We start from the raw sequence: 16823 nt of genomic DNA on the forward strand, positions 1-16823 counted from the left end.
TGAGATATTAAATTCATTTCAATAAGCCCTGCCTGGGGGAGCCTGTCCTTGCCCGCACCTCCGGCTCGTGCCCCTGGGCTCCGCAGCGGGGCGGGACGCTGCCCCTTTGTCCCCGGGGTGCCTGGGGACACTGGGGGGTGGCTGATGCCCAGCCAGTGTCGGTGGCCCTGCCCGGTGTCGGTGGCCCTGGCCGGTGCTGGCCGCGGCGTGGCGGCCGGCAGGGAAGGGGTGCAGGGGCAGGATGCGGTGTGCCGGGAAGGAAGCCGCAGGACATGGCCGCTGCCAGGCCAACCTCCTCCCTGCCGGAGGCCCCGATCCCCAGCAGACCCCCAGACCCACGGGGGGCTTGGGACCCACGGGCAGCCATGGGGCCGGGGCGCTGGGTGCTGCTGCACAGGCTCCTGCTGGTGCTGGGGCGTGGGCAGGGCAGGACGGGGGCAGCGAGGGCCGGGACCCCCCAGCGCTGCCCCACGGGGCTGCCATGGGGTCACGGGGCAGCGGAACCGGCCCCAGGCCCAGGGGGGAGCCCTGCGGCAGTGAGGGGCAGGGGCTGCTCTGCAGCCGGGTCCCACGGGCACCCCCAGCCCCGGCCCCAGCCCCAGCGGCTGCTCTGGTCCCGTCCCAGCCTACTTCAGCCCCTGCCTCTGCCCAAACCCCAGCCAGGTCCCAGCCCAAGTGCCACCTCCAGCACCAGTCCCAGCCCTAGTTCCAGCCCAGCCCCAGCACCAGTTCCAGCCCCAGTCCCAGCCCCAGCCCCACTCCCAGCCCAGCCCCACCACCAGTCCCAGTCCAAGCCCCCACTCCAGCCCCGTCCCAGCCTACTTCAACCCCTGCTTTTGCCCAAGTACCAGCCCAGTCCCAATCCCAGCCTCAGCCCCAGTCCAAGTCTCAGTCCAGTCCCAGTCCCAGCGAGCCCAGCCCAGTCCCAGCACCCCCCAGGAGGGGCAGGAACTCACATCCCATCCGTCCTGGTGGAGTTTCCGACACAGGAAAACGCAGCGGCGCCAAGCGGGGCGGTGGGGGTGGCCGTGCCGGGAGGCAGCACCGCGGTCCCGCCATGGACGGCGAGGCCAAGAAGGGGAAGAAGGTGCGTGGGCCTGGGGCTGGTGTCCTGTGGGAGCGGGCGAGACGTGGGGGGACCCTGCGCCCCCTCCCACAGCGCGATGGGGAGAGGTGGGGTCCCCACTTGCTGCCCCCCTGAACCTCCCAAATGGTGCAAATTTGGGGTCAGCGAGCAGAGAGGTGCCCAGCATCTCCTCGGCCACTGGGTGCCACGGCCACTGGGTGCCGGGGTTGGGTGCCCGGCGCTGACATGTCCCCGTGCCCGTTCTCCCCGCCAGGGCTTCGTGTCGCCCATCAAGCGGCTGGTTTTCCCCAAGGCGGCTCGGAGGCCGGCGCTCCGCAGCAGCGTCTACCGGCGGCCGCTGCACTCGGTGCCCCTCTACCCCCCCGACTACCTGATCGACCCCCAGATCCTGCTGCACGACTACGTGGAGAAGGAGGTGAAGGTAAGTGGGTGGGGGGGGGTCCCCAGGGATGCCCGGGGTCCCTGCCTGCTCGGTGCAGGGGACATGAGGCCACCACACCACACTGAGAGCCACCACCCACGGTGGTCAGGAGGGTCCTGGTCCCCTCCCTGCTCAGGGAAACTCCCAGGGAGGAGGAGGGTGGGCTGGGGGTGCAGGAAGAACACCCCACTGCAGGGTGTCCTTGCACCCAAGGGAGAGGCATGCTGTCCTTGGGGTCGTGGGTGCCCACGGGGTGGGCAGGATGAGTGCCCCTGCCCCCCAGCCCCAGGACCCCGGAGTTGCTCTGAGTTTTGGTGTGTGTGTCGTCCCCCCCCAGTTTTTAGGCCACCTGACATGGGTGACAGCCTCCCTGAACCCCTCCAGCCGGGATGAGGTGCTGCAGCTGCTGGACACGGCCAGGGTAAGAGGGGTCCCCACCCCCCGGGGTGCCCCCCAGCTCTCCCCAGAGGGTGGGCACCGGGTGCCCCACGCCGCTGGGTGCCCCACGCCCCCGGCCCGTTGCTCTGCCCCCCGCAGCAGCTGAAGGAGCTGCCGCTGCAGACGACGCCGGAGCAGGACAGCATCCTCAGCCTCTCCGCACGCTGCCTCCTCCTCACCTGGCGCGACAACGAGGAGCTGATCCTGCGCATCCCCACCCACGAGATCGCCGCCGCGTCCTACCTGCGCGACGACGCCCTGCACCTCCTCATCCTCAAAACCGGTGCGGGTGGCCAGCTGGGGCCACCAGCCGTGGCACAGCCGGCCCCGAGCACCCGGTGTCCCCAGAGCACGAGGGGCCGGAGGCCGGGGTGGGGGTGATGGGGAGGTGCTGGGGTGGCAGCACAGGCTGAGCAAAAAATCCCGCTTTGCCCCCCCGGCTTGGCGGGGGTCCCTTCCCCAGGGCTGGAGGGGGGCACTGCCTCGGGCTCCCCGCTGCCCCGGCAGGCAGGTCCCAGCCGCGCTCACCGCCCCAGTTGCCTTTAATGGAGGGAGAGGAGGCTGGAAGTGACCCCAACCCCTGTCCCCCCCGCCCAGGACATGGAGCCCCAGAGGGGTGCGGGGGCTCCGGCGCTTTGCTCAGCAAACCCGGGCTCAGCTGCTGGCCGCGGGCAGGGTCCCCGGGGAGGGGGCTGCGCCAGCCTGAGCTCCAGTCCCCTGATCCCCTGCCCCTAACCCTCCGCCCCAGCCTCACTGCCCCCAACCCACAGGGGTTCCCCCATCCCCACCCCCCTGCATCCCGCCGGGCCGGTGGGACCAGCAGGGTGGGCAGCGCAGCCCCCTCTGCCCTGACGCCCAGTCTCTCCTCGCTGCCGCAGGCCTGGGAGTGGACCCGGTCCCCGCCGGAGCCCACCCCGAGGCAGCCCCGGCCGGCGTCCCAGAGGCGTTCCCCGCCGAGAAGCGGCCGGGGGGCTCCTGGCCAGAGGGCGGGCGGCTGGGGGGCGCGATGGAGCGGAGACACACCATCTGCAGCCTGGACTGGCGGGCGGCGCGGGGCGGGCAGGAGGGCCGGCAGGGCGGCAGCCTGGAGCGCCGTCGGGGCGGCAGCTGGGAGCGGCGGCAGCGCGGGCGGCCCTCGGGCAGCTGGGAGCGGCGGCGGCCCGGCGGCGGCAGCTGGGAGCGGCGGCGGGCCGGCACCGGCACCGTCGGCGGCAGCTGGGAGCGCGGCACCGGCTTCGGCAGCTGGGAGCGGCGCCACGCCGGCAGCAACCCCCTGGACCCCCAGGAGCCCTGCCCCGACGCCTACTCCAACCTCATCATCCTCGCCGTGCCCAACAGGGTGAGCGGCCGCGGCGTGGGCCCACCCGCCGGCACGTGGCCACCCACCGCCGCCCGAATGCCCCACCACGCTCCCCTCCCTCCCTCCGCAGGACGCTGCCGAGGAGTCCTGCGCGCTCATCTGCCAGGTCTTCCAGATCATCTACGGGGACCAGAGCATCGAGTGCGTGGACCGCGCCGGGTACCACTACACCTCCACGCCCACGCGGCCCTGGCTCTCCAGCAGGAGTGAGTGGCCGGGGACAGGCGTGGGGACCCCGAGCAGGGTGGCGGGGGGCTGACGGGGTGTGTGGCCGCAGCGTGGGGGGGGGGGGGGGGGCTGGTGCCATGGCTGAGGCTTGGCCCCACTCCGAGACCTCAGCTCTTCCTCCCTAGGCGAGAGCTGCCGCACCGATGGGACGTACGGCTACGACGCCGACTTCAGCTGCTGCAGCTCCTTGTGAGTCTGGGTTCCCCAGGGTGTCCCTGCCCCGGGGTGAGTGCCCCTGCCCCGGGGTGGGTGCCCCTGCCCCCGGGTGGGTGTCCCTGCCCCGGGGTGGGTGCCCCTGCCCCTGGGTGGGTGCCTGTCCCAGCTGCAGAGATGCCCCAGCCCTGCCCAACGGTGGGTGCTGCGCAGCGGGGAGGGGGCAGGAGGGCACACGATGGGTGCCAGGACCCGCTGACCCCCGTCCTCCCGCAGCAACGGCTCCCATGAGACCTTCGAAGCGTATTACAGCGGCGCCTCCTCGCCCTCCTTCCACCAGTCCCACCACAGCCTGGCCACCGCCGGCAGCGGCAGCGACCAGAGCGGCGCGGGGCTGGAGCAGCTGCAGGACTACATGGTGACGGTGCGGGCGTGGGGACGGGCGAGGGGTCTTGCTCCGTGTCGGTGGCCGGGGACTTGGGGGGGCAGGTCTGAGCCCCCTGCAGCAGAGAGCAGCCAGTGGGATGTGGGGTGGGGGGACACCAGAGCTCTGTTCCGCCGGTGTCCCCAACCCATCCTTGTGTCACCGCAGCTGCGCAACAAGCTGTCGCCGCAGGAGATCCAGCAGTTCGCCCTCCTGCTCCGCGAGTACCGCCTGGGCACGCCGGTGCGGGAGTACTGCGGGGAGCTGCTGCGCCTCTACGGGGACCGCAGGAAATTCCTCCTCCTGGGTGAGTGTCTGGGCTCCCGCTGCAGCCACCCTGTGTCACCGTGTCACCCTGCTGAGGTCCGTGCATCCCCTGGGGACTGGGTGCTGGTGCTGGGTGTGCTCCAGGGGGTCTTGGGACCTCGCTGCTTGTGGGGGGACGGGATGGGACAAACCCCCCTGCAAACTGCCGGTGGGGCTGGCTGGCATCGCACCTCCGTGCTGCCCACCCGGGCAGGGTCACCCCGAGGCTCACGGTGTCCATGGCAGGAATGAGACCCTTCATCCCCGACCAAGACATCGGGTACTTCGAGACCTTCCTGGAGAGCATCGGCATCCGGGAGGGCGGGATCCTCACCGACAGCTTCGGCCGCATCAAGCGCAGCATGAGCAACACGTCGGCCTCGGCCGTGCGCAGCTACGACAGCTGGTCCCTGCGCTCCGAGTCCGAGTCCTTCAACCGCATGATCACCGACATCACCCACGACATCGAGGCGCTGGCGCGGGATGAGGAAGAGGAGGAGGAGGAGGAAGAGGACAACTACCTGTAAGGGAGCGCCGGAACCCAGCGGTCCCCTCCCTGCTCGCTGATGCGGTGCTGCGCCTCCAAGCCCAGACTTGCCAGGTGCCCGGCTCTGCCCCAGTGCCTGGGAGGGGGGACACCGTTCCCCTCTTTGTCACCGTGAGAGGGGACAGGGGCTCTGCGCCGCCCTGGCAGCTCTCAGCAGAGCTGATGGCACCACGGGGCAGCCGTGGCGGTGGGGGAGCCCCCTCTGAGCAGCAACGCCACGGGCTGTAATTTCTGCAGGTTGCAATTAAACGCTGGTGCTGGGAGCAGAGCAGGTTCTTCCCTGGGGAAAGGCCATGCTGGGTTGGGGGGGCTGCTGCTGGGGGGGCAAGCTGGGGGGTGGGGGGGCTGCTTACAGCCCTGCCAGGCACGGTGCCACTGCTGGGCTGGGCATCCCGTCTGCCCTGGTGCCGCCCGCAGGTTGCTCCCGGAGCCGGGGCGCTCCCGGCTGCGCTGGACTGGCCCCAGGGGACGCTCCTGGCAGCGTGGGACCCTGGGGAGCACAGAGCAACGTGGGGGGACAGTGAGGGGGTGCTGGGATGGGGGGGCTGGTGGCCACAGCTGACCCGCTGCTGCCTGCACCGCCGGCCTGGGTGCAGCCCGGTGAAGCGTTCCCTGCCGGGAGAGCCCCCGAGAGCCCCCGCAGCCCCGGGGATGCTCCGAGCAGGGGCTGCCGGCGCAGCGTGTCCCCTCCTGCCGCCATGTGCCGCGGTGCGAGGGCAGGGCTGGGCGGTGCTGAGACGTGGGCGGCCGGGAGCGACGGCCCTGCGACACCGGCCGGCTGCGGGGCTGCGGGCGTTCCACCAAAGGAAGTTCCTGCCCCAGGACCCGGCTTCCTCCAGCCCTCCTGCCACCGAGGGACGGGGGCCACATGCCCCGCCGGCCAGCTGGCCCCCGGCTGATGACCCCTGGCCAATGTCCCACGGCCAATGTCCCCCAAGCCAAAGTCCCCCGGCCCATGTCCCCCAGCCACTGTCCCTTGGTGGGGGCTGTCAGACGGCGCTGCAGCCCCAGGCCGCTGCGTGGGCAGGAGGATGCTGGGGCCACCCGCAGGGATTGATTTTATTTTTTTCCCGTAAAAAATTTACATAGGCAAATCCTCACGCAGGCGAGGCGTTTGCCACCCTGCCACTTCCTCTGCCACTCCTGAGCCAGGGCAGGGGCAGGGCCCGGCCACTCCTGCCCGCCACGGTCGGTGTCACGGCGGAGCTGCGGGTCCCTTTGCTGCCACCGTCCCCGTCCCAGCTTCAGGGGTGCTCTGAGTGAAGGCTGGAGCACCGGGGGACTGGGGAGGGGACCCGGGAGGACCTTTGGCACGGGAACACCAGGGTCAGGAGAGACAGCAAAGCTCATGGACCCCCCCCAGCCCCTCTGAGCTGGGCTGCACAGCGGGACCCCCATGCCCTGCACCCCACCATGCCCTACACCCCACCATACCTTGCACCCCACTGTGCCCTGCGCCCCACTGTGCCCTGCGCCCCACTGTGCTCTGCACCCCATTTTGCCCTGCACCCCGTCATGGGCCAATGCTCGGGGGTTTCCTCTTTTCTTCTCCCTGGGGACGGAGAACGGGGCTCACGCCGTCGCCACCCTGCCCCTGCCCCACGCCCCAGCCCGGGGGTGGGTGTTCCGGGGTGCCAGGCCCCAAATCCCCCCGTGGGGCACCCAGTGGCCGTGGGCTCTGGCACCCAGACGGAGGACGGCGAAGCCACCTCGATGGCAGCGGGTCCCCGGGCCGGGGTGTCCCTGCGGGCAGCACGGGCGCCCTTGAAAGCCGGTTCTGTTGCTTTCGGTCCTCGGGGGTCCCGTTCGGACCGGGGGGGTCCCGTTCAATGCGGGGGGCGGGTTGTATCCCCGGTCCCATCCCGGTTTGGGTCCTCCGGGGCTGGGACAGGGGGGTATCGGCCGCGCCCGTCCCGTCGGGCAGCACCGGCGGAGTCCGGGAGGGGTCCCGCAGCCCCGGGATGGCACCCGGGGGGGGGCGTGGTCTTACCGGAGAGGGGCGTGGTCTTATCGGGGAGGGGCGTGGTCTCCCCGGGGCGCGGCGGCGGGCAGAGCAGAGCGGCGGCAGCAGCCCCGGCTTCGGGACCGGGACCGGGACCGGGACGTGCCCCGGGACGGCGGCGGAGGTGAGAGCGGAGCGGAGCCGCGCGCGGAGCCCCGAGGGCGGCGGGGCCGGGCGGGGGGAGCCCCGGCTGCCGGTCCCGGGGACCCCGGTCGGTCCGTCCCTGCCCCGGACCAGCCGCCGTTGCCTCGGTCTGTCTCCGGGCCGGCCCCGGGACCGGTCCCGGCCCGGCCCGGCCCGGCCCTTCTCGGTGCGGTGGCCTCTGGGTGCCCCGGGGGAGGTGATGCCCCGGGGAGGTGACGAGGAGGTGATGCCGGGGTGTCCCGCGGGGGACACGGTGGCGTCCCGGGGAGGTGACCCCCTGCCGGTGGCCCTGCAGGGGCTCTTGGGGACCCGCCACCACCCGCAGCGAGGGCACGGGGCAGCGAGGACACGGGGCTGCGGGCGGCCACGCTCTCGGAGCAATGGGGTCCCCCCATCCCGCCTGGTCCCCATGGCTGGGGACAGCCAGGCGGGCGGTGGGACACGGCTCTCCGGGTTGGGACCACCAGGGACGGCTGCTCTCGCCGGCGTTTGCTGTGCCGCAGGAGCCGGCGGGAAAGGCACGGCCAGCTGGTCACTGTGTGGGGTGCTGGGCCGGGATGCCGCGGGGCTGGGTGGCTGCGGGACGCGTGGAACCCCCAGAGGTGTTTGTGCTTTGTGAGGGCGAACGCTCCGACCCGGTGCGGGACGGGCACAGCAAACACCTGCCGTGGTGCTGGCGTGGGCCACAGCCGAGTTTCAGCCGGGGGCTGCGTGGGTTTGGCAGGGAGTTGTGGCGCTGGGCTTTGCCAGCGGCTGGTCCTGAGCCTGGGGCAGCCCTGGCGAGGGGGACGTGCTGTCTGGGGCCGCCGCTGCTCTTTCCACTTTGCCCCGGGGAGCGGGACCAGCCCAGGCTTTGGCACTCTGAGAAGGATGAGGAGTGACCATGGGGTGGCTGGGAGGTGACAGCGATGTCCCTCGAGGACGGTGCTGTGCACATTGCGGGGCCTCGCTCAGCCCTGAGCTTCCTCCTTCACCGTCGCCACCAGCACCTTCTCCTTTCTCTGGGCCAAGGTCTCCCCCGGACAAGGGAAGTGCCTTTGCAGAGGGTTTCCCCCACGCTCACTGCTTCTTGCACCATATTTTCCTGCTGATGTTTCTTGGGGAGCTGGAGAAAGTTGAGTATTTGCATTCGTCCCGGGCTGGTGGCTCTTCGAGGCAGCTCCACCCCGGCAGAGAGCAGCCGGGAGCGTGGAGGAGAGCAGCGACCCGCGGCAGCGCAGGGGCCACGGCCGCGCCGAGGGACGGGGGGACCTCAAGCACCAGCAGCGCAGGGTGGGGAGCCCCGAGGCGTGGGGGAGCCCCTCCATGATGGGGGTCCCACTTTGCCGAGCAGCTCTCTCCCATCACGATGCTCGGTGCCTTCAGCCCTGTCCGGGAAAGCGCAGCCGGGTCGGCAGCCATGCCATGTGCCGTGCCGTGCCGTGCTGTGCCAGGCGGGAGCTGCTGGGAGCGGGGCTGGAGCGGGACTTTCTCCTCTGTTGCAACAACTTCACTTCCCCTCCCTCAGCTGCAGGATGGGTTGCGTGAAGTCGAAGGAAGCTGGCGTCCAAGAGAAGATGATAAAAACTGACTCCAACCCCAGCCTCCAGCAGGGCCACTACGTGAGGGACCCCACGGCCACCACCAGCAGGGTGAGTGGGAGCCGCCGAGCGAGCCGTGGGCACAGGGCTGAGCCCCACAGTGGCTCAGCCTCTCTTGTCGACAGAGATTCCAGCATTGGGAGTGAGGCTTGGCCATGGGGTGGGAGCCCAGTCCATGCTGGGCCAAAGCCCAGAGCGAACCTGATGGGAATCACGGAATTATGGAAAAAGGGAGAGAAAAATGAAGGTGTTGGGAGGGGAGGGAAATGCTGGTGCTGGGGGTGGTTGGTGTGTTGGGCAGTACCAGCACTGCCCCTCAGGTGCCCTCCTGGCCCTGCCGCTTGCTGCTGGGGGCCAGGGCCATGGTGGGGCTGAGACCCCCGTAGGGTTTGGGTCTCAGCCCCCCACAACATCACTCTCTGATTTCTGTCCCACTTTCCAGAGCAATAACGTCCCCAGCACGGCCATGCCTGAGGACGGTAGGTACCGGGAGGGCTGCAAGCGGGTGCGCAGAGCGGGAGCGTATGGGGGGAGCGTGGCCAGATCCTTTCCAACTTGAGTCGAACGCTGCTGGTCCTGGCGGGACGGGAGCTCTGGGCTTCCTCAAAGGCCAGACGTGGCCGTGGCACCATGAAGGTGGAGGCGCTGGGTGCTGCAGGGGTCCTGGCCCGTGTCCTGGCTGCAGGGACAGCCGGGCACCCCTTCCCATCACAAGGAGGGGTGCTCAGGATGCTCCCCTGCTGCAGGCTCGGGGGACACCGTGGTGCTGGCGCTCTATGACTACGAGGCGATGCACTCTGGGGACCTGAGCTTCCAGAAAGGGGAGAAGCTGAAGGTGCTGGAGGAGTAAGTGCTGCCAGCATCCCCTCGCCCCGGGATCTCCTGAAGGCTTGCATGGCCCTGCTGGGGTTTTTTTCCTGGAATTTGCCCCTGGAGAAGCCGGTGGTGCCCAGCGCCCGGTGCTGTGAGCCGACCCAACGCCGTGTCTGCCGCAGGTCAGGGGAGTGGTGGCAAGCGCGGTCGCTGGTGACGGGACTCGTAGGCTTCATCCCCAGCAACTACGTTGCCCGAGCCGACTCGCTGGAGACGGAGGAGTGAGTCTGTCCCCCGTGTGGTCCCATGCTCCCCCACTGTGGCTGTCCCCACGTCCTGCCCCCGGCCCTGCCCCACGGCAGCCTCAGGTCTCCCAGCCCCGGCAGCGTTCCCTGGTTCCTCTGTTTCTGCTGCAGGTGGTTTTTCAAGGGCATCAGCCGGAAGGATGCAGAGCGGCAGCTCCTTGGCCCCGGGAACATCATCGGATCCTTCATGATACGGGACAGCGAGACGACGAAAGGTAACCGGAGGGGTGGCCCCTGCGTGGTGGTGGGGAGCAGCTGCCCCCGAGGGGCCTCCGTCGCCCACACTTGCCTGGCAGAGGAGCTCGGGAGATGCCCCCCCAGCATGGGGGCTTTGCTCTGCTGCGGGGAAGGGACTGGGAGTCCCATGCTCCTCCTGTGATCGTCCTTGCAAGACCCCGTGGTGCTGCCACCGCGGGGACAGGGGGGACATGCCCCTTCGAGGCTGCTGTCGGTGTTCGGGGCGCAGGCGTAGGTGGCTTCGTGCCTGGGGCCGGGGGGATGGGGGCAGCACGGCGGGGATGGGGGCTGCAGTGGTGGGCAATGCCACCAGGCGTGCCACGAGCGTGGGAGGGATGGGGGCAGCGGGACGGATCCCCTGCACGGGGGCTGGCAGCTCACCCCTCCCCGCACAGGCTGCTACTCGCTGTCGGTGCGGGACGGGGACGACCCGCAGGGCGGGACGGTGAAGCATTACAAGATCCGGACGCTGGACAGTGGCGGCTTCTACATCTCCCCACGCAACAGCTTCAACACGCTGCAGGAGCTGGTCCAGCACTACAAGGGTGAGCCCCGGCGTGCCTGGTCCCCCCACCCCAGATGGGGCTCTGCCCCCGAGCGGGGCAGCCGGGGGTGTGCAGAGACCGAGGGGGTCCTGCCCGTCACCGCTGGGCTCCTGCTGTGGCTCTGGCTGTGACATGCAGCGACTCCCAGACCTTCCCCTGGCGCAGTGGCTGGCTTGCTGGCTGCCACAGCCGGGGGGTCGGTGTCCCCAAATGCCCGTGGTGCCTAGGACTCCCCCTCTCCGGGTGGGTCAGCGCCAATGGTGCCGGCACGGTGCAGCAATGCCGGGCAGGGCAGAGCGATGCTGGCAGGGCCAGGCGGTGACGGCCAGTGTTCGACGTGTCCCCAGGGTCTGCAGCGGGGCGCGTGGTGCCAGGACGTGCCCCGTGGCCACGGAGGCTGCCGCGGGCTCCGCTTTGAAGCACGAGGCAGCCGGTGAGACGGGCCGGCTGACGGCTCTGGCTGCTCCCCGCAGGGCAGAGCGACGGGCTGTGCCAGAAGCTCACCCAGCCCTGCTGCGTGCCCAAACCGCAGAAGCCCTGGGCGAAGGATGCCTGGGAGATCCCTCGGGAGTCACTGAGGCTGGAGAGGAAACTGGGAGCCGGGCAGTTCGGAGAAGTGTGGATGGGTGAGAGCGAGGGGGGAGGCAGCTGGGAGGGAGATGAAGGTGACGGTGAAGGAGCAAGGGTGAGGGATGGGAGAGGAGGTGGAGGGATGGTGGGTTGGAAGAGGCAGGGAGGGAGCAGCCTGCAGGAGAGGAGCGCCGGGAAGTGGAGGTGGCCCTGGCTTTAGTGCAGGGGCTGCTCGGGGCTGGGTGCACGGGGACAGGCCTGGGCAGCAGGAACTGGGTGCTTTGTCTCCAAAATCCAGTGCTCCCAGTGCCTGGGCAGTGGGCAGCCTGGGAACGGTCTGTCGCGCCGCCCCGCAGCTACCTACAACAAGCACACCAAGGTGGCGGTGAAGACGATGAAGCCGGGCAGCATGTCCGTGGACGCCTTCCTGGAGGAGGCGAACCTGATGAAGACGCTGCAGCACGACAAGCTGGTGAAGCTGCACGCGGTCGTCACCAAGGAGGAGCCCATCTACATCATCACCGAGTTCATGGAGAAAGGTGCCCCCCGCGTCCCTGCGCGGTCACCGTGGGCCGGGCCAAGCGGCGGTACCCGGGTGCTCCAGGGATGGGGCAGGATCAACCCCTCCTGCATCCCTGGGCTCGGTCGTGGGCTCTGCACCGGCTCCTGGGACACCGGGAGCAGGGCCGGCTCCTGACACCGCGTGTCTGAGCACGCAGGGTGCTGGGCAGGGTGCTGGGTGGGGGGATGTGGTGACAGCCCCGGGAGAGGGAGGGATGGGACAGGGGACAGGTGAGGAGGAGGGCTCCACAAGTCAGGAGGGAGCCCGCAGCGGGGCTTGCCCCTCGGCCCGATCCACAGGAGTGGGCTGGGGGGTCAGGGGTGCTTCCTGCCCGGGACCCTCTGCCACCCCGAGGGTGGGCACAGGCTCCGGCTGAGCCCCGGCACCCTTCCCTGTCCGCAGGGAGCTTGCTGGATTTCCTAAAGAGCACCGAGGGGAACAAGCTGCCGCTCCCAAAGCTGATCGACTTCTCTGCCCAGGTGAGGAACGAGCAGACCTTCCCCAGCCCCCCGCTCCCCCTTGCCCCCGAGAAGGGCGAGCGAGGAGACCGAGGAGCCCAACAACTCACTTGGGACTCGGGCACTGCCACCCAGGAGCGTGGTTCGAGCAGGCAAACCCTGGGGGCGGTGGGGGCGCAGGGAAGGAGCCGGCTGCCTGCCCGCCGTCCCCATCCAGCTGCCTGCGTGGGGGCAGGTGGGTGCGAAAGGAGAAGCGGCGGCTTCCTCCCCCCGCGCCCGCTAACCCCAGCCCGCAGCCCGCTGGCCTGCGCCGGGCAGAGCCTCGCCGGAGCTGCACGGAGCCCGGGGGGTGGGGGGTTCGGCCGGGTTGCTCCTTCCGAGGGGCTGGGAAATCTGCATCTTCTGAGGCCACCGAGGTTTCTGCCCCATGGGCTGCCGTCCTCGCAGCCCGCGGTGCTGCTGGGCTCTGGAAGTCACAGGGGTGAGGGTCAGAGCGTGTTTTCACCACCCACGTTTGCACCGTCCCTTCTCCAGGACACCCCGGTGCTGGGCGGTGGGGCCCGTATGAGCCCAGGGCTCCCCGGGGAGCAGCCGCGGCAAAGCCATCGATTCCTGCCCCTCGCTGCTGACGGGCCAGCGCCCCGCGGCCAGCTCGCCCGGCGCAACGGGCCTTGTCTGCAAACTTCGCACAAGCCCCCCCAAAACCCCGCACGCCCCCCCCCCGTGCCACCCCGGCAGCCGGGGCAGCGCCTCGCACCGCTCGGGCCGTGTCCCCGGGCAGGACCCACCTGCGGCCGCGGCAGCGAGAAGCTTCCCGGGTCTCACGGGAAACCCGCGGCTCAGGTTTGCCGCGCTCCCAGTGCCCGGGAGGTTGAGCTGGGGGTGGTTTCTAGAGGGAAGCGTAGCGTGGGGTGTCCCCCTCCCCCCCCAGCAGCGCCTGCGGGAGGTTTGGGGGTCGCGGAAATCGCCTGCCTGCCCAAGGGCTGTCGCGGGCGGGGGGCAGGGAGCTGGAGAGGCAGGGGGGCGCAGTGGAAGCCCTTTCGGGGGTATTTTCAGGGGGTGATGTTCAGTACAGCTGAGCGCGCTGCTACCCCGCTAGCTCGGCGTGTGCAATCGTTTGTGCAACCGCTCTTTGGTTCCTCCTGCTTCTGCGGCGTCCCCGGGTGCCGCCCAAACCCAGGGACCCTTTGAGCTGAGCTTGGCCCCCCTGTGAAATAATTCCTAGGGGTACCTGAGCAAGAGGAGAGCCAGGACGGGAGCCCAGACCCTGGGGGCTCAGACCGGGTCGCTGGCTACTGGCGCCGGCTGTGCCAGGGCCTGCCGCTCGGCCGGGCGCTCCTGTCCCCAGCACGCTGGCCCTCGCGAGCCGCCCGGCTCGGCTCCGTAGCTCAGAGGGGCTGCGGTCTGCAAGGGCTGAGGCGCTTTCACGGGCAGGCAGGCGGCAGGCAGGCGGCAGGCAGGGAGCCTGGCGGCCAGGTTTGTGCCGGGGCTGGGTCACTGCGAGCGAAACCGCGTCTGTGGTCATGGAAATCGTCCTTCCGCTCTTGCGGCGCTTCTTTACTTCTGCATTTTGTGCCGAGAGCTCCGGGAGCCGCTGCACCCTGCGCTGGCCCGGCTTGGCGGGGTGTGACGGGGATAGGGGGGGGTCGCCTCTGGCTGCTCTGGCCCCTTCCAGAGCCTGGTGGCCTCCAGGCGTGGGATAATTTGGCACAAATTTGGGGGCTGGTCGTGCACCCACCGGGTCGTTCCTGCGTCGTGCCAGCCGCCCAGTGCAGAGACTTCAGAAGACGGGGCCGGGGCAGCGGATCTGCAGGGGTCACAGAATGTCAGGGGTTGGAAGGGACCTCGAAAGATCATCTAGTCCAACCCCCCCTACCAGAGCAGGACCAGCGCCACCATCCTGCCCCCAGGCAGGGCTGACTTTTCACAGACTGTTCTTGAAGACCCCCAGGCACCTCCCCCTCCCCACCCTCCTCAGGGGGAGCTTTGAGGAGCTTTTCTGTCCTCACCAAGGCAGCTCTGCAATGCCAGCCGACCCCCACCGCAGCAGTTAGAGTCCCTTTAGTGCAGAGAGGACAGGTTCCTCCTGGCTCCTCTCAAGCCGTTGTTGAGGCACTGGGAGACTGGTCTCACGGGGAGAAGGATTTACTCCTCTTGACGGTGCGTGGCTGCGGGGAAGGGGTCACACCTTGCCCTGTGGCTGTCCACAGGCGTGAGCACATCGCTCCTCTCTCGCTGCTTTCCTCACACGTGGGCTTCGATGGGTCACGCCGGGCTGGTCACCCGAACCCCGACCGCTTCTGCGAGGGATTCCCTGCTCAGGGAGTGGCTCCCAGGCAGGAGCGGGTCACACCTCCTGCTGGGACTCAGCCTCCTGTCACCCCCTTCCCAGCAGCAGTTCACCTCTTCCCATTCCGGTTACTGTCACGTGGAGCGGGGGGTTGTGTTGTTTCAAGCAGCTTCTTTGCATTTTTCTGTTTCCCCTTTCTCCAGATTGCAGAAGGAATGGCCTTTATCGAGAAGAGGAACTACATCCACAGAGACCTGAGAGCTGCCAACATCCTGGTGTCGGCCACGCTGGTGTGCAAGATCGCAGACTTTGGGCTGGCCAGAGTCATCGAGGACAACGAGTACACGGCCCGGGAAGGTGCGGGAGCTGCTGGGGGCGGCTGGCAGCTTTCTGAGGTGGCGGAGGGTTGTGGGATTCCCTTAGGGCCGCTTATCAACGTCTCGCCTCGGCGGCAAAGACCCTGGGAGGGACGTGATGTGTCAATGGGCGAATGAGGGAAGCTCCTCTCATTTGCATCGCCTCACGTCTTCCTCTTCTGTGTGTCGGTTGCTTGTTCCCCATCTTTCACCACCCGTTTCTCAGCACTCGGGGCAGAGCTCGTGTTTCCCGTTGGGTCTCTTTGTCCAGGTGCCAAGTTTCCCATCAAATGGACTGCACCAGAAGCCATCAACTACGGATCTTTCACTATCAAATCGGACGTCTGGTCCTTTGGGATCCTCCTGACCGAGATCGTGACCTACGGGCGCATCCCGTACCCAGGTAAGGAGGCGAAACGCCTCCTCTGATCTGGTTCCAAAAGACACGCTCCACCTTCTGGGCCCCATCCATGGGATCTGTTTCGATCACTGAAAGAGGGAATGGTGAGAAATCTGGCTCTCACGCTGGGAGCAGAGCTCAGAGGCAGCACCAGGTCTGAAGACGCCCATTCTGTCTGCGAGCCATGGAGAGGAGCCCAGAGCTCGAGGCCGCCCCCGAGCAGCCCGCACTACTGCTCTACCCAGCGTTTGGACAAGAGCTCACCTAGGATGGATAATTGGGAGGATTTTCTCCCCAGGAGTCCGCAGGGGACACCAGCTGGTTTCACCGACCTGAAATCCATGCCGGTGTGACACGGGGCCCCTCTTCTCAGTGTCCACAAAGCAGAGCTGGGACATCTCCTCTGGGGAGCCCACAAAACGGGTCCAGGGAGTGACAGCTTAGGGGCGCCCGCCGCTTTGGGGAGAAGGGCAGCTACTCGATATACTGCCTCGGGGCTGATCCTGCAAGGAGGCCCTGAGCTCCTCCAGCTCCACGGGAGACCAGCAGTAGTCAGGACCACTAAAAGAACTGGTCTCTAAATCAGCAGCTCGTGGTGTCAATGCGAGCGGGTGACTGACTGGCCCCAGGCTGTGCCGCACGGCCCTGGGGACACACGCGGGTTCCTGGCTCACGGGTTCGTGTGGCAGCACTGACCCGGGGCTTTCCGCCTCCTGCAGATGTTGGGAAGGTCAGGGCCGAGAGCTGGGGCGGGTGGTTTTGGGAAGGCTCGAACAATCTGTTAAATCATCTTTAGGAACTGCCCTGTGTTTTACACTAATTGTTTGGTAATTTTTTCAACGGGACATTATTCTGAACAGGCAAATGTTGCCACAAACCGACTGTGAAGGATCTGGGGTGGCATAAAGGGGTGCTCTGGAGGACCAGTTCTGCCTTCACACTAACTTATTTTTATTGGAAGGAATGGCTCATTAAAGACTCAGCAGATGGAGAAGTGTAGCCTTTATCTTTTTGAAGTTTATAGAAAACTCTTGTAATTCCCATCTGATCCGCTCAGCTGGGGTACGAAACCGCATGCTACAGTTGCCCACATGTTTCCCTGACCAGGGGTAGCAGTTCCCCCTCCCCAGCCCCTCTCACGTGTCCTTTTTCTTCCTAGAGACATTGCCCAAAAGGTAGTTTTGGGTTTGGGCATTTTTTTTGCCTTTTAAAGAAATCAGTGATAAACCATTGAAACGTTCACCCGTCCCACCCTGTTTCTCCAGGGATGTCGAGCGTGGAGGTGATCAGGGCCCTGGAGCAGGGGTACCGGATGCCCCGCACAGAGAACTGCCCCGAGGAGCTGTACGACATCATGATGAGATGCTGGAAGACCAACCCGGAGGATCGCCCCACCTTCGAGTACACGCAGAGCATTTTGGAGGATTTCTTCACCGCGACAGAGGGCCAGTACCAGCAGCAGCTGTAACGCAGGGAGCTCGGCGAAGGCAGAGGACGCCCCGCGCGGCGCCCGCCGTGTCAGCGGCACCGAGCACACGCACCCTGCTCTTCCCTGTCCCTCTCGCCAGCTCCCTGCGCACGCCTTCCTCTGCCAGCC

At 68.1% G+C, this 16823-nt stretch overlaps 2 protein-coding genes across 5 annotated transcripts; both read left to right on the forward strand.

Moving 5' to 3' along the window:
• The first annotated feature begins 1057 nt into the window (after window positions 1-1057).
• On the forward strand, window positions 1058-4944 carry CCM2L (CCM2 like scaffold protein). Of its 4 annotated transcripts, none has more exons than XM_086474793.1 (10): window positions 1058-1087; window positions 1341-1526; window positions 1846-1929; window positions 2046-2229; window positions 2825-3285; window positions 3377-3512; window positions 3660-3723; window positions 3964-4111; window positions 4280-4418; window positions 4664-4944. In XM_086474793.1, exons 1-10 carry the CDS (start codon window positions 1058-1060, stop codon window positions 4942-4944), a joined length of 1713 nt encoding a protein of 570 aa, XP_086330919.1. The 4 variants fall into 4 exon arrangements, with proteins under 4 accessions (XP_086330919.1, XP_086330917.1, XP_086330916.1 ...); XM_086474791.1 differs by having other exon boundaries at window positions 1341-1508; window positions 4280-4422; window positions 4632-4944; XM_086474790.1 differs by having other exon boundaries at window positions 1341-1508; window positions 4280-4421; window positions 4613-4944.
• A 3680-nt stretch (window positions 4945-8624) lies between these two features.
• HCK (HCK proto-oncogene, Src family tyrosine kinase) lies at window positions 8625-16719 on the forward strand. The gene is made up of 12 exons (XM_086474723.1): window positions 8625-8741; window positions 9133-9169; window positions 9437-9536; window positions 9686-9784; window positions 9920-10023; window positions 10441-10590; window positions 11064-11216; window positions 11517-11699; window positions 12125-12201; window positions 14674-14827; window positions 15098-15229; window positions 16492-16719. The coding sequence occupies exons 1-12, from the start codon at window positions 8625-8627 to the stop codon at window positions 16692-16694; spliced, it is 1509 nt and encodes a 502-aa protein (XP_086330849.1). The 3' UTR covers window positions 16695-16719.
• The last annotated feature ends 104 nt before the right edge of the window (window positions 16720-16823 follow it).

The sequence above is a fragment of the Leptosomus discolor genome, chromosome 17, assembly GCF_034619465.1.
Source record: "Leptosomus discolor isolate bLepDis1 chromosome 17, bLepDis1.hap2, whole genome shotgun sequence".
In the NCBI taxonomy this organism is placed as follows: Eukaryota; Metazoa; Chordata; class Aves; order Leptosomiformes; family Leptosomidae; genus Leptosomus; species Leptosomus discolor.

Excerpts from the sequence above, each read along its gene's own strand:
- CCM2L (XM_086474790.1), top strand. The coding sequence starts at position 1,058 with ATGGACGGCGAGGCCAAGAAGGGGAAGAAG. Across the intron at positions 1,088-1,340 it reads AGGCCAAGAAGGGGAAGAAG|GGCTTCGTGTCGCCCATCAA; the intron begins GTGCGTGGGCCT and ends TCTCCCCGCCAG. Across the intron at positions 3,513-3,659 it reads GCCCTGGCTCTCCAGCAGGA|GCGAGAGCTGCCGCACCGAT; the intron begins GTGAGTGGCCGG and ends CTTCCTCCCTAG.
- HCK (XM_086474723.1), top strand. The coding sequence starts at position 8,625 with ATGGGTTGCGTGAAGTCGAAGGAAGCTGGCGTCCAAGAGAAGATGATA. Across the intron at positions 10,024-10,440 it reads GGACAGCGAGACGACGAAAG|GCTGCTACTCGCTGTCGGTG; the intron begins GTAACCGGAGGG and ends CTCCCCGCACAG. Across the intron at positions 14,828-15,097 it reads CGAGTACACGGCCCGGGAAG|GTGCCAAGTTTCCCATCAAA; the intron begins GTGCGGGAGCTG and ends CTCTTTGTCCAG.